Source organism: Petaurus breviceps, unplaced genomic scaffold (genome assembly GCF_028583685.1).
Source record: "Petaurus breviceps papuanus isolate PSGF00001 unplaced genomic scaffold, PetGlider_PUasm1.0 90925, whole genome shotgun sequence".
NCBI classification, from domain to species: Eukaryota; Metazoa; Chordata; class Mammalia; order Diprotodontia; family Petauridae; genus Petaurus; species Petaurus breviceps.
In genome coordinates this window covers 22284629-22298093 of record NW_027187380.1, presented here as the reverse complement: position 1 = coordinate 22298093, position 13465 = coordinate 22284629, and the positions used below count along the sequence as shown (strand labels likewise).

The following is a 13465-nucleotide window of genomic DNA, read 5'->3' as shown; positions in this document are numbered from 1 at the left end:
CAAAAGCTTGTCATTTCTCCCTTCACATAGTAACCACTCTGGCTCAGGCTTTCATCTTGGTGTTGTTCAGTCATTTCAGACATGTTCAACCCTTCATGACCCCACTTGGGGTTTTCTTGGCAAAGATACTGGAGTGGTATGCCATTTCCTTCTCCAGTCATTTTACAGATGAATAAATTGAGGCAAACAAGGTCAAGTAACTTGACCAAGTGGAAGGAATAAGTGTATGAAGCCTGATATGAACTCAAGAAAATGAGTCTTCCTGACTCCAAGTCCAGTGTTCTATACACTGCACCACATAGCTGCCCCAGACCTTCATTACTTGTCACTTAGACTTATCACAATTGCCTTCTAATAGGTTGCCTAGCCTTAAAAACCCTCTCCTGTCTCATTCCAATCCATATTCCATACACTTGCCAAAGTGATTTTCATCTTTTTTTTTAATTAAGTTACTTATTTTTAGTTTTCAACAATCACTTTTGTAAGTTTTAAATTTTCTTCCCCTCCTTCCCTCCCTTCCTCTCCAAGACAGCTTGCAATCTAATATGGGTTCTACACATACATTGCTATTAAACATATTTTCACATTAGTCATGTTACATAGAAGAATTATAATAAATGGGAAAAACAATGAGAAAGAAAAACAAAACAAAACAAAATGGTCTACTTTGTTCTGCATTCTGACTCCATAGATCTTTCTCTGGAAGTGGAAGGTATTTTCCATTACGTGTTCTTTGTAATTGTTTTAGGTCCGTGCATTGTTGAGAAGGGCTAAGTCTATCAAAATCAGCCCTCCCAAACTATAGCTGTTACTTTGTACACTGTTCTCCTGGCTCTGCTCCCCTCACTCAATAGCAGTTCATATAAGTCTTTCCAGGTTTCTCTGGTCCACCTGTTCTTCATTTCTTATAGCACAATAGTATTCCATTACATTCATTTACCACAACTTTTTAAAACATTCCCCAATTGATGGACGTCCCCTCAATTTTCATTTCTTGGCCACCACAAAAAGAGCTGCTATAAATATTGTTGTACAAGTGGGCTCTTTTGCCATTTTTATGATCTCTATGGGATAAAGCCGTGGAAGTGGTATTGCTGAGTTAAAAGGGTATTCACAGTTTTATAGCCCTTTGAACATAGTTCCAAATTGCTCCCCAGAATGGTTAGATCAGCCCACAGCTCTATCAACTGTTATAATATTCCCACATCTTCTTGAACATCATTTTTCTGTTTTGCCATATTAGCCAATCTGATAGGTGTGATGCAGTACCTTGGAACGGTTTTGATTTGTGTCTCTCTAATCAATAGTGATTTTGAAGGGGGTGGGGCAGAGCCAAGATAGTGAAGTGGAAGCACAAACTTGGCATGAGCTCGCATTCCAATCACTTCCAATACATGTAAAAAAAAATGACTGGAGCTACAGAACTCACAAAGAGACAGACAGAAACAAATCTCCCCCAGAAGTCAGCCTGGCAGGCAGACAGGAAAGGTCTATCACAGCATGCTGGGAGCCTAGCACAGTCTCCCATGAGCCATATGGCTCTGGCCCCAGGGTGGCCCCGACCAGCAGTGGCTGGAGCAGATTTCAGGAAAGTGAATCACCCACAGCTGTGGAAGTTTCCAGACTTCTCAACCCATGAATACCAAAAAGAAAGTAAAAAGTCAGTGTGGAACTCTGTTGGAATGGGGGAGAGGAGAATGGAAGAGCGCAGTCTGACCCCTGCCCCCCCAGGCAAGAAGCAGCAGAGGCATGGTGGCTATGCAGCCCCACCACATTGCTGCCTCAGGAGCTCCTGGTCTGCCAATTGTAGGGGGAACCAAGAGACCATTCAGAGGGTAATCACTTTTGCTTTAACCTGCTTGGATTTGGATCATGGTCTTGGGTGGTGGTCCTGGGATGTGTGGCCAGTGAGCTTGTAGGGGCTGTAGAGAGGGCATGCTCCTAATAGCTCCAGCAGTGGCAAAAACCCCAGAACTTTGGGACAAAGCTCTCTCCATTCTATAAGCAGAGTTCCACCATGGCAAAGAGCTCAAAAGTCAAGTAATTGGCTGAAAAGATGAGCAACCAGAGGAAGCACAAACAGAACATAGAATCCTTTTTTGGGGACAAAAAGGATCAAGGCATGGAATGGGAGGAAGACAGAGAAGTCAGAATCACCTGCATCAAAAGCCTCCAAGAAAATACGAATTGATAACAAGCCATGGAGGAGCTCAAGAAAGATTTTGAAAATCAAGCAGGAGAAGTAGAGGAAAAATTGGGAAAAGAAATGAGAGTGATACAAGAAAATCATGAAAAGTGAATAAACAGCCTGCTAAAGGAGACCCAGAAATACACTGAAGAAAATAACACCTTAAAAAAGTAGACTAACTGGGGCAGCCAGGTAGCACAGGGAGTAAGAACACTGGCCCAAGAGTCGGGATAACCTGGGATCGAATCCGGGCTCAGACACTTAGCACCCACCCAGAAACACCTGGCTGTATAACCTTGAGCAAGTTACTTACCCCCAATTGCTTAAAAAAATAAAAATAAATAAATAAATGGACTAACTCAAATGGCAAAAGAGGCCCAAAAAGCCAGTAAGTAGAAGAATGCCTTAAAAAGCCAAATTTGCCAGATGGAAAAGGAATTTCAAAAACTCACTGAAGAGAATAACTCCTTCAAAATTAGATTGGACCAATCAGAATCAAATGACAATCAAGATACTATAAAACAGATCCAAACAAATGAAAAAATAGAAGGCAATGTGAAATATCTCATTGGAAAAATCACTGACCTGGAAAATAGATCTAAAAGGGATCATTTTAAAATTATTGGACTACCTTAAAGCCATAATAAAAAAAAGAGCCTAGATACCATCTTTCAAGAAATTATCAAGCAAAATTGATCTATTCTAGAACCAGAGGGCAAAATAGAAATTGAAAGACTTCACTCATTGCCTCTTGAAAAGGATCCCAAAAAGAAAACTCTTAGGAATATTATAGCCAAATTCCAGAGTTCCCAGATCAAAGACAAAACACTGCAAGCAGTCAGGAAGAAACAATTTGAATACTGTGGAAACACAAGCAGGATAACAGAAGATCTAGCAGCTTCTGCATTAAGGATCTAAAGGCTTGGAATGTAATATTCCGGAGGTCAAAGGAGTTAGGACTAAAACCAATAATCACCTACCCAGCAAAACTGAGTATAATGCTACAGGAGAAAAATATATCCATTCAATGAAATAAAGGTTTTTCAAGCATTCTTGATGAAAAAACCAGAGCTGAACAGAAAATTTTACTTTCAATACAAGAAGCAAGAGAAGCAGGAGAAGGTAAACAGGAAAAGAAATCATAAGGAATTTATTAAAGTTGAACTATTTACATTCCTACATGAAAAAACAATAATTGTAACTCATAAGACTTTTCTCAGTATGAGGATAGTTGAAGGTAATATGTGTGTTTACATATATATGCATGTATAGGAGAGGGTGTATGTGTATATAAATATATATGTGTGTGGGCATATGTATGTTCATGTATACATAGAGGGCACAGGATGAGTAGAATATGAAGGGATATCTAAAAAATAATATTAAGAGGTGAGAGAGAAATTAATTGGGAGAAGGAGAAAGGGAGATATATATTAGGGTAAATTATCTCATGTAAAAGAGGCAAGAGAAACCTGTTATAATGAAGGGGGAGAGCAGGAAGGTGAAAGGGTGAAAAAGGTGAAAGGACAACGTGATTCTCATTGAATTTGGTTTAAGGAGGGAATAATTGGGTATCTTACCCTACAGGAAAATAGTGGGGTAGGGAATAATAGGGAGGATGATACAAGGGATGGCAGATTGAGGGAGAGGATAGTTAGAAGCAAACAGTTTTGAGAAGGTATAGGGTCAAAGGAGAAAACAGAATAAGTGTGGTGTGGGATAGGATGGAAGGAAATATAGTTAGTCTTTCACAATATGACTACTATGGAAATAATTTGGGTAACTACAAATGTATAACCTATATTGAACTGCTTATCTTACTAGTGGAGGCAGGTGAGAAGGGAAGAAAGGAAAAAATATGGAATTCAAAGTTTTAAAAACAAATGTTTAAAAAAATTTGGTTTTTTACATGCAACTGGAAAATAAGATATACAGGCATTGGGATATAGAAATCCATCTTGCAATACTAGAAAGTTAGTAGGGTGATGGGGATATAAGAGAGAACAGATTGGAGGAAGGGGAATTCAGTAGGCTTGCTATTTTGGGGTGAGAGGTAGGAGAAAGATGGGGAGAAAAATTGTAACTCGTCTTGTGGAAATGGATATTGAAAACTCAAAATTATTTAATTTTAAAAATAGTGATTTAGAGCACTTTTTCATATGACTATAATAGCTTTAATTTCTTCCTCTGAAAACTGCCTGTTCATATCATTTGACCATTTATCAATTGGGGAATGACTTGTATTCTTGTGAATTTGACTCAGTTCTCTTTATATTTTAGATATGACACCTTTATCAGAGACACATAAAAATTCTTTCCTAGTTTTCTGTTTCCCTCCTAATCTTGGTTGCATTGACTTACTTTGTGCAAAAACTTTTCAATTTAACATAAAGTTATCCATTTTGCATTTTACAATGTTCTCTATCTCTTGTTTAGTCATAAATTCCTTCATTCTCCATAAATCTGACAGATAACCATTCCTTGCACCCCTAATTTGTTTACAGAAGCTTGGGTCTATCAAACAGAGAATTGCTATAATCATTGACTACTGTGTCTTGTGTACCTAACCTATTCCACTGATTTACCCTTTCATTTGTTAGTCACTACCAAATGATTTTGATGATTGCTGCTTTATAGTACAATTTAAAATCTGGTATGGCTAGGCTACCTTCCCCAGCATTTCTTTTCAATTATTCCCTTGATATTCTGGACCTTTTGTTCTTCCAGATGAATTTTGGTATTATTTTTTCTAGCTCTAAAAATAATTTTTGGTAATTTGATTGGTATGGCACTGAATAAGTAAATAAATTTAGGTAGGATTATCATTTTTATTACATTAGGTTGGCCTACCCACAAGCAACTGGTATTTTTCCAATTATTTAGATATGACTTTATTTGTGTAAAAAAAATGTTTTGTAATTGCGATTGATACAGTACCTGGGTTTGTTTTGGCAGATAGACTTCTAAATATTTTATTTAGGGGGCGGCCAGGTGGCATAGTGAGTAAGAGCGCCGGCCCCGGTGTCGGGAGACCCGGGATCAGTTCCGGCCTCAGACACTTGGCACCCACACAATATAACTGGCTTTGTAACCTTGAGCAAGTTACTTAACTCCAATTGCTTTAAAAATAAATAAATAAATAAATAATAGACGGATGGATGGATGGATGGATGGATAGATAGATACACAGATATTTTATTTAGTACCTTTAAATGTAATTTAAATTCAGTAACTTGACTGTAAATTTAAATGGACTTTCTCCTATCTCTTGCTGCTGTTGGGCTTTGTTAGTAATATATAGAAATGCAAATGATTTATGTGAGTTTAATTTATATCTTGCAAATTTTCTAAGTTTGTTTATTATTTCAAGTAGTTTTTTACTTGATTCTCTAGGATTCTCTAAGTATATCATCTGCAAAGAGTGAAAATTTAATTTCTTCTTTGCCTGTTCTAATTCCTTCAGTTTCTTTTTCTGCCAAAGTGATTTTCTTAAAGGTATAGTTTGCCCATATCCACGTCAACACATATACATCTTCTATAAAAATCAAGTAGTTCTCTATTTCATATAAAATCCCCTATTTGGCATTTATAGTCCTTTGCAAGATGGTCATGACCAACCTTATAAACCTTATTATTCATTATTCCCCTGACTGAACTCTACTGTCCAACTAAACTGGCCTTCTGGATTTCCTCTCACATATAAAAAAAAATAACTAAAATATCCAGAGATGAATAGGGAAAGAAGTATGACCAGATAAGGAATAAAGAATGGATATATACTGCAAATTATTTGAGTTGAAATCAGAGACAATTTACTTTTGTTTATTGGTTGTTGTTTTTTTATTTGTTGTTTGGTGAGTATCTACACTCAGAGAAGTATTATATTCTCTTATTGTTAGGACCTATCTTTTGATTGTTATAATGTGTATATTTCAACTTAAATCATCTTTAAAAAGAAATGTACTTGCTTGGATAGCTACAAAGATCAAATTTTGAATAATTACTAAGAATAATTATTTATAAATCTTCCATATCCTCTGGCACAAACAAGGATTTTTTTAAATTTGATAAAGCTGTCCAAGATGGCAGAGTAGAAGCAGGACCTCCCTGCTGCTCCTGCTTCCACGTTCCCCAATCCATGTAAAAGGGGACTCTAAACAAATTTTGGAGCTGCAGAACGCACAAAATGACACACAGAAGCTAAACTTCCACTGAGAACATCCCGGCAGGCTGGCAGGAATTGGCCAGCACAGTGCTCTGGGAGCTGAGCCCAGACCCACGCCGAGGCTTTAGCCCCAGGGCAGGCCTGACCAGCCACTGGCCAGAGGGTCTCCAGATCAGCAGCAGCTGTGGCCGTTTCCAGATTTATCAATACATATATGCGAAGGACAAAGTGAGGGGTCAGTGCAGTCTGGACTTTGGGACCAGTAAGTGGGAGTACCTGGCTTTTGCCCCCCAGGGCAAGAAGCCTCTGAGGTGCTGGCACAGCCAGCCAGTGCCACGTGGTGGCTTCAGCTCCTGGCCTGCAGAGTGTAGGGGGACCAAGAACCAGTCTGAGGGGTAATTGCTCTTGCTTTAACCTTCTTGGATATGGATTGCAGTCTAGGGTGGAGGTTCTGGGGTGTGTGTCCAGCTTGCCAGAGCATGTGGAGAACTCGGAGAGGGTACCCATCTAATACCTCCAGCAAGAAAACCCCAGCGTTTGGGACAAAATCTCCCCTGTCTGGTAGCAGAGTCCTACTGTGGCAGAAAGCCCAGGGGTCAAGTGACTGATGGGCAACATGACCAGGCAAAGGAAAGAAAGCAGACAGAAAATTCCAACATTAGACTCCTATTTTGGGGACAAAAAGGAGCAAAGCATGGAACAGGAGGAAGACAGTGAAGTCAGAACTCCTGCACCAAGAGCTTCAAAGGAAAATACAAGCTGGTTACAGGCCATAGAGGACCTTAAGAAGCAGATAAGAGAAGTGGAGGAAAAATTGGGAAGAGAAATGAGAACAATGCAAGAAAATTATGAAATGAGAGTCAAAAGCCTGACTGATGAAAATAACACTTTAAAAAACAGACTGATTCAAATGGCAAATAAAAAGTCGAATTTGCCAGATGGAAAAAGAATCTCAAAAGCTCAATGAGAAGAATCATGGCTTCAGAATTAGATTGGAGCAAATGCAAGCTAATGAATTTATGAGAAATCAAGATGCTGTTAAACAGATCCAAACAAATGAAAGAATAGAAGGCAATGTGAAATACCTCATGGGAAAAACCACTGACCTGTAAAATAGATCCAGGGAGATAATTTTAAAATTATTGGACTACCTGAAAGCCATGATCAAAGTAAGAACCTAGAAATAATCCTCCAGGAAGTTCTCAAAGAAAACTGCCCTGATGTTTTAGTACCAGAGGGCAAAATAGAGGTTGAAAGAATCCACTGATCAGCTGCTGAAAAATATCCCAAAAGAAAACTCCTAGATATATTATAGCCAGGTTCCGGAATTCCCAGATCAAGGAGAGAATATTACAAGCAGCCAGGAAGAAACAATTTGAATATTGTGGAAACACAATCAGGATAACCCAGGATCTGGCAGCTTCTACACTGAGGAATCGAAGGGCTTGGGATATGATATTGTGGAGGTCAAAGAAGCTGGGATTAAAACCAAGAGTCACCTACCCAGCAAAACTGAGTATCATGTTTCAAGGAAAAATATGGTCATTCAGTGAAATAGAGGACTTTCAAGCATTCTTGCTGAAAAAAAAAACCAGAGTTGAACAGAAAATTTGACATTCAGATACAAGAATCAAGAGAAACGTGAGAAGGTAAACAGGGAAAAGAAATCATAAGGAACTTATCAAAGTTGAACTATTAACATTCCTACATGGAAAAACAATAATTGTAACTTATGAAACTTTTCTCAGTTGTTGAAGGGAATAGACATATATATATATATATATATATGTGTGTGTGTGTGTGTGTGTGTGTGTGTGTGTATGTATGTATATATATATATGTGTGTGTCTTTATATGAGGGTATGTGGGCATATGAATACATATGTGAATGTGTGTATATATGTTTACAGGTATACATAGATAGAAGGCACGGGACCAATTCAACAGGAAGGGATGATATGTGAAAGGTGACATTAAGAGGTGAGAGAGGAATATAATGAGAGGAGATGGGGAGAGACAGATTGGGGTAAACTATCTCATACAGAAGAGGCAAGGGAAAATGGTTACAATGGAGGGGAAGAATAGGAAGGCAAAAGGGAATGGGTCAACCTTATTCCCATTGAATTTGGCTTGAGGAGGGAATGAAATACACACTAAATAGGGTATCTCACCCTACAGGAGAGTAGGGAGGGGAGGAGATGAGAGGGGGTAAGCTGGAAGGGAGGGCAGGCTGGGGGGGGAGGGAAGTTGGAAGCACCCACTTTTGTAAAGGGACAAGATCAAAGTAGAGAGTAGAATAAGTGGGAGGTGGGATAGGAGGGAGGGAAATATAGTCAGTCTTTTATAATATATCTACTATGTTGTTGTTTTGCATTAGCCACACATGTACATCCTAGAATGAACTGCTTATCTTTCCAGTAAGGATGGGTGACAAGGGAGGAAAGGAATGAATCTGGAATTCAAAATTTTAAAATCAAATATTCAAATATGTATGTATATATATGTGTGTGTGTGTATGTATATGTATATAATATTATATATATATATATATATATATATATATATATATATTATCAATACTATTTTACATGTAATTGGGAAATAAGATATACAGGCACTGGGGCATAGAGATCCACCATGACCTACTGGAAAAGTTGAAAGGGATATGGGGGAGATTATGGGAGAGAGCAGTTTGGAGGAGGGGATATCCTGTGGGACTGCTATTTTGGGGTGTGGGTAGGGGAAAAATGGGGAGAAAATTTGTAACTCAAAATCTGGTGAAATGAATGATGTAAATCAGAAGTTAATAAAGCAATTGGAAAAAAATTGATGAAGCTTATTCAGTCACATTGCTTTGAAGTACAAAATTTTTTAAATGAAAAATAATGCCTCGTTCACCTTTACCTCCCGCTTTTTACTTTTCTATTTTTTGACTTTATAATGTGTACAATGTATTGGTAACTATATATAATTTATAAATAAATATGATAAGGAATGCTCAAAAACTTTTGCTGAGAGAGGAAGGCTATCAAAAAAGGGGCAGAGGAGGCAACTTGGAGGTGCAGTGACTAGAGCACTGGTCCTGTAGTCAGGAGGACCTGAGTTCAAATCCAGCCTCAGATACTTACCACTTACTAGCCCTGTGACCTTGGGCAAGTCACTGAACTCCAACTTCCTTGCTTTCCCCCCTCCAAAAAGCAAAAGAAAAAAGAGGCAGGGGGCAGAGACCTCTGCTGTACACCAGTGGTTTCTCATCTTTGACATGGAAATTGTCACCTACTCCTACATGGTAGAAGTTGTGCTTTTAGTATTATTTTAGTATTTAGTGAATTAAGAAAATGTTTTATTGGCAGGGGATGGGAGTGAGAGCAATCGAGTGGGGGGCTAGGCAGTAATGTCTAGACACATAGCTTCAACAGTGTGGTAAACATAGTGTGTAAATTCCCTCTACTGGTACACATTGGTAATGCATCTATAATATATATTCCTAGAGAATTGCCTGGGAGCACTAAGAGGTTAAGAAATCTAACTTGATTTAACTTAATCTGGTCATAGGTTGACTATCAATCACACCATGTTGCCTTTTAGAAAATGCATGATGACAAAAAAATGTCCATGAATTCAGTACCACTTCCTCATGAGTTTATATTTTAATAATCTACAGAATCTAAATTTTAAATAAAATAAAAAATATGTTGATAATATTTACTTATTCTATAGAAAGTAGAATCATTTCATGAAATTGTTCTTTATTTATATACATATTTTATACTAATGTAATCAAAGTTATCCATTTGTGTTTTATAATGTTTTTATAATTTTATCATATATTTTTATAATTATATAATATATTTTTATAATTAATATATTTTAAATTTAATTAATACATTAGAAATAATACATTTTATTATATATATAAACTCAGTGTGTTTCTCACAAGTTGGGAACCTTTGTTTTTTGTAGGCTAGATGCAATCAAGTGTGTGTTTGTGTATATGTATATACACACATGCATATAATTATGTATGTGTGTATATATATGCTTCATATATGTACCTATATTTGATATTGTATATAGCTTCATAGAGAGTATGCTTTATATATGCAACTTTATATATGTGTATCTCTTTGATGAGGGATGGCTCACAATAGGTTCAGCAGGAACTCTGATCATAATCTAAGACATCTAAGCCTGCAATTCAGTCTGGAAAGAATTCAGCCCAAGCCAACTTGGAGTCAGAAGTTTATTGTATGCTTTACAGCAGGCAAGGGTCCTTAGGGGACCTGCAAGTTTATTGTTAGGCTGTACAGCAGGCAAGAGTCCTTTAGGGGACCTGCAAGCTTAAAGAAGACACAGACATAGCTTTTAAAGAGTTAAGGCTATTCATTAGATGTCAATTATGCTGACCAGGTGAGAAGAGGGTGAGATTAGGGAGGAGTTAAGGTGGGGCTAGTGTTTAAAGGAACATGCATTTTTAATGTAACTGCACAGGTGTATTGCCCATAATTCACTGGGAAAAAGCCCAAGGGGGCGGGGGCTACCTGGAGGTGTGGTTTTAGGCTTGAAACATCACTAAGTCAGCTAGCGGTCAAGGGCTAACTGAGAAGTGCCCAGTCTGCCACCCATCAGTGTCATGTTTGACAAGTCTGGGAACCAAGGCTAACAGAGACTCAGTGTGTGGATAATAGGCTAAGGAGTTAACCCAGAGATAGGGTCCTGAAGGATTCCTGGAGGCAGCCAAGGAGTCAACCTAGAGATAGGGTACTGAAGGATTCATGGGGGCAGCGGGACACTATACAAGGGGGAGACAAGAGTTGCCTAAGCTGGAATGTTTATAGATACTTTTGTGAAGGATTGATAGGTGTAGCTTGTTATTGTTCCAAACTGAGATAAACAATTCACGAGTTGTTGCTGGGCAGAGTTCATGCTCTGAGGCTAGGCAGAGTGTGGGTACGGGGAAAGGGCAGAGATAATGCTCTGAGACTGGGGAGGGGGAAATGTGATTTTACAGATTCGTTTTACAAATTGGTTTTACAGACTGATGTTACAAATTGGTTTTACAAATTGATGTTACGGATATAGATCCCAAGCACCCCATCATCTCTCTATATATAATTATATATATATATATATATATATATATATATACATACATATATTCTCTATAGCTATATATGCTGCGTGTGTGTCTTTATATGTATAGCTTAAAACTTCACAAAGAGTTTTGGAATAACCACATATATTTTTTTCTTTGAAATTATTCCCAATTTGATTCTTTTCTCAGGAAAGAGATAAGAAAGACTAGTTAATTTGATTTTCCTATAATCTATGTCACATCAATTTTCACCTTCATGCCTTTGCAGTGACCACCTTCCTAAAATGGTTACTTAAAGTCTTTTTCTCTTCTTATTCAATTTCTTTAGTCAAATTCTCCCACTTCTATGAAACTTTTTTTTCTTATTTCACTAATTTGAACACTGATAATTCACAGTACCACATACTTTAGGGTTTAATTATTCTGTTTTTATCAGTTAATTTTGTTTACTCTATTAGATTTAAGTTCTTCAAGAACATTCCTTATCTTTCTTTTATAGCCAACATACTACCTTGCTCAGGACTTGGTCATAATGTTGTTCAATTGTTTTAATCGTGTCTGACTCTTTGTGACCTCATTTGGGGTTTCCTTGGCAAAGATACTATATTGATTTGCCACTTCCTTCTCCAGTTCATTTTATGGATGAGGAAAACGAGGCAATTTACAAAATTTGACAATTTACTCAGGGTCACACATCTAATAAGGTCTGAGTTGATGAGTCTTCCTGACTCTCAAATCCAGCACTCTATCTGCTGTGCCACCTAGCTGTCCCCTAATAGTCATTAATAAATATTTTAATTGAATTATTTGTGTTTAATGTGATAGTCAAATATTTACTATTTAAATTAATTTGAATGTTTTTGTCTACCTGAAGACAGGGTCCTTTCTCATCAATTTCTTTCCATATTTCATTTCCAGAAACCGTAGAATGAAAAGGAGAATGAAAAAGTGAAGATAAGGCTAGAGAAAAGAAAGATAACCACCATTAGTTATGCTATGACAAAAGAGCAAAAGTATTTACAAAATCACAGATCTTTAAGGTATGAAGTAAGCATGGAGACCAATGTAAAAAGTAACTCATTTCAGATGTTGTTAGAGAAATGCATTACACAGAGAACAACCTAATAATAAGTCTCTCTAAACTTAGCTAAACTAAACCTTATACAACACCAATCCCACATTTAAAGTCTTTCCCAAAGCTATTGTTCCACTTGGCATAGCATCACAGCGTTAAGGTAATTTCCATGCTAAAAGGGGTTATTACATTAGAACTTTAGTAAGACCAAATAATCAGGGGATGGGGGTGGGAAATGAGAATGCTTTGTCTTTTATAAAGTACATATATACATAACAAAAAAATCTTACAAATTTAGGACACAATATATATTAACATGGATTTTTAAAACATTTCCAAAAAGCTTTACACAGTTCAAATAAAACCAAATTATTTTTAGTAAATATTATTCCCCTCCTCTCATGAATACAAATTTGAAAAGAAAGTTCTTACTATTAAAAGTACTAAAAGGCTGCTATGACTGACTCCATTTATTTCATCTTCATGGTGATCAGGATTTTTCGAATAACTATAAGAGAGCTGTCAAAAGAAAACAATGGTCAAATGGAAGTTCATTTGTTGATCAATTTACGTTTAAATTAAAAAGAAATTCATGCAGCAAACATCCCTTCCCTTATTCTACTTGGGTCTTTTCTGTGTGCTAGGGAAAAGTCATTCTTTAAAAGAAGAGGCAAGAGTTTGTTCTCTCAATAAGTCTGTTTAACAGTTAGTTTCAGTCTCTCCCTCTCTACCTCCTTTATCTTTCCTCTTTTTCTCTCTTCTCCCATTTTTCATTCCTTTTTTTCACATTGAATCAGGCATCATACATTTGCTTTTGAAATAATGAAGCTATTGCTGGCCCAAACTGTAGAATAGGTTAAGTTTATCCTTGATGAATGTACTCTCCCCTCTCTGTGCCCTTTTCTACCTTTATAATGCCACCTCCTATCAAGATTCTTAGTA

At 37.2% G+C, this 13465-nt stretch overlaps 1 protein-coding gene across 7 annotated transcripts in view; it reads right to left on the bottom strand.

Moving 5' to 3' along the window:
• The window catches only part of LOC138152591 (ATP-binding cassette sub-family A member 10-like), a 159126-nt gene that overhangs the window by 28191 nt on the left and 117470 nt on the right, over window positions 1-13465 (bottom strand). For all 7 annotated transcript variants that reach the window (XM_069076546.1, XM_069076547.1, XM_069076545.1 and 4 more), the window contains 2 exons: window positions 12956-13042; window positions 12317-12408 (listed from right to left, as the gene is read on the bottom strand). In XM_069076546.1, coding sequence (XP_068932647.1) covers window positions 12317-12408; window positions 12956-13042 — 179 coding nt within the window. The remainder of the gene's footprint in view (window positions 1-12316; window positions 12409-12955; window positions 13043-13465) is intronic.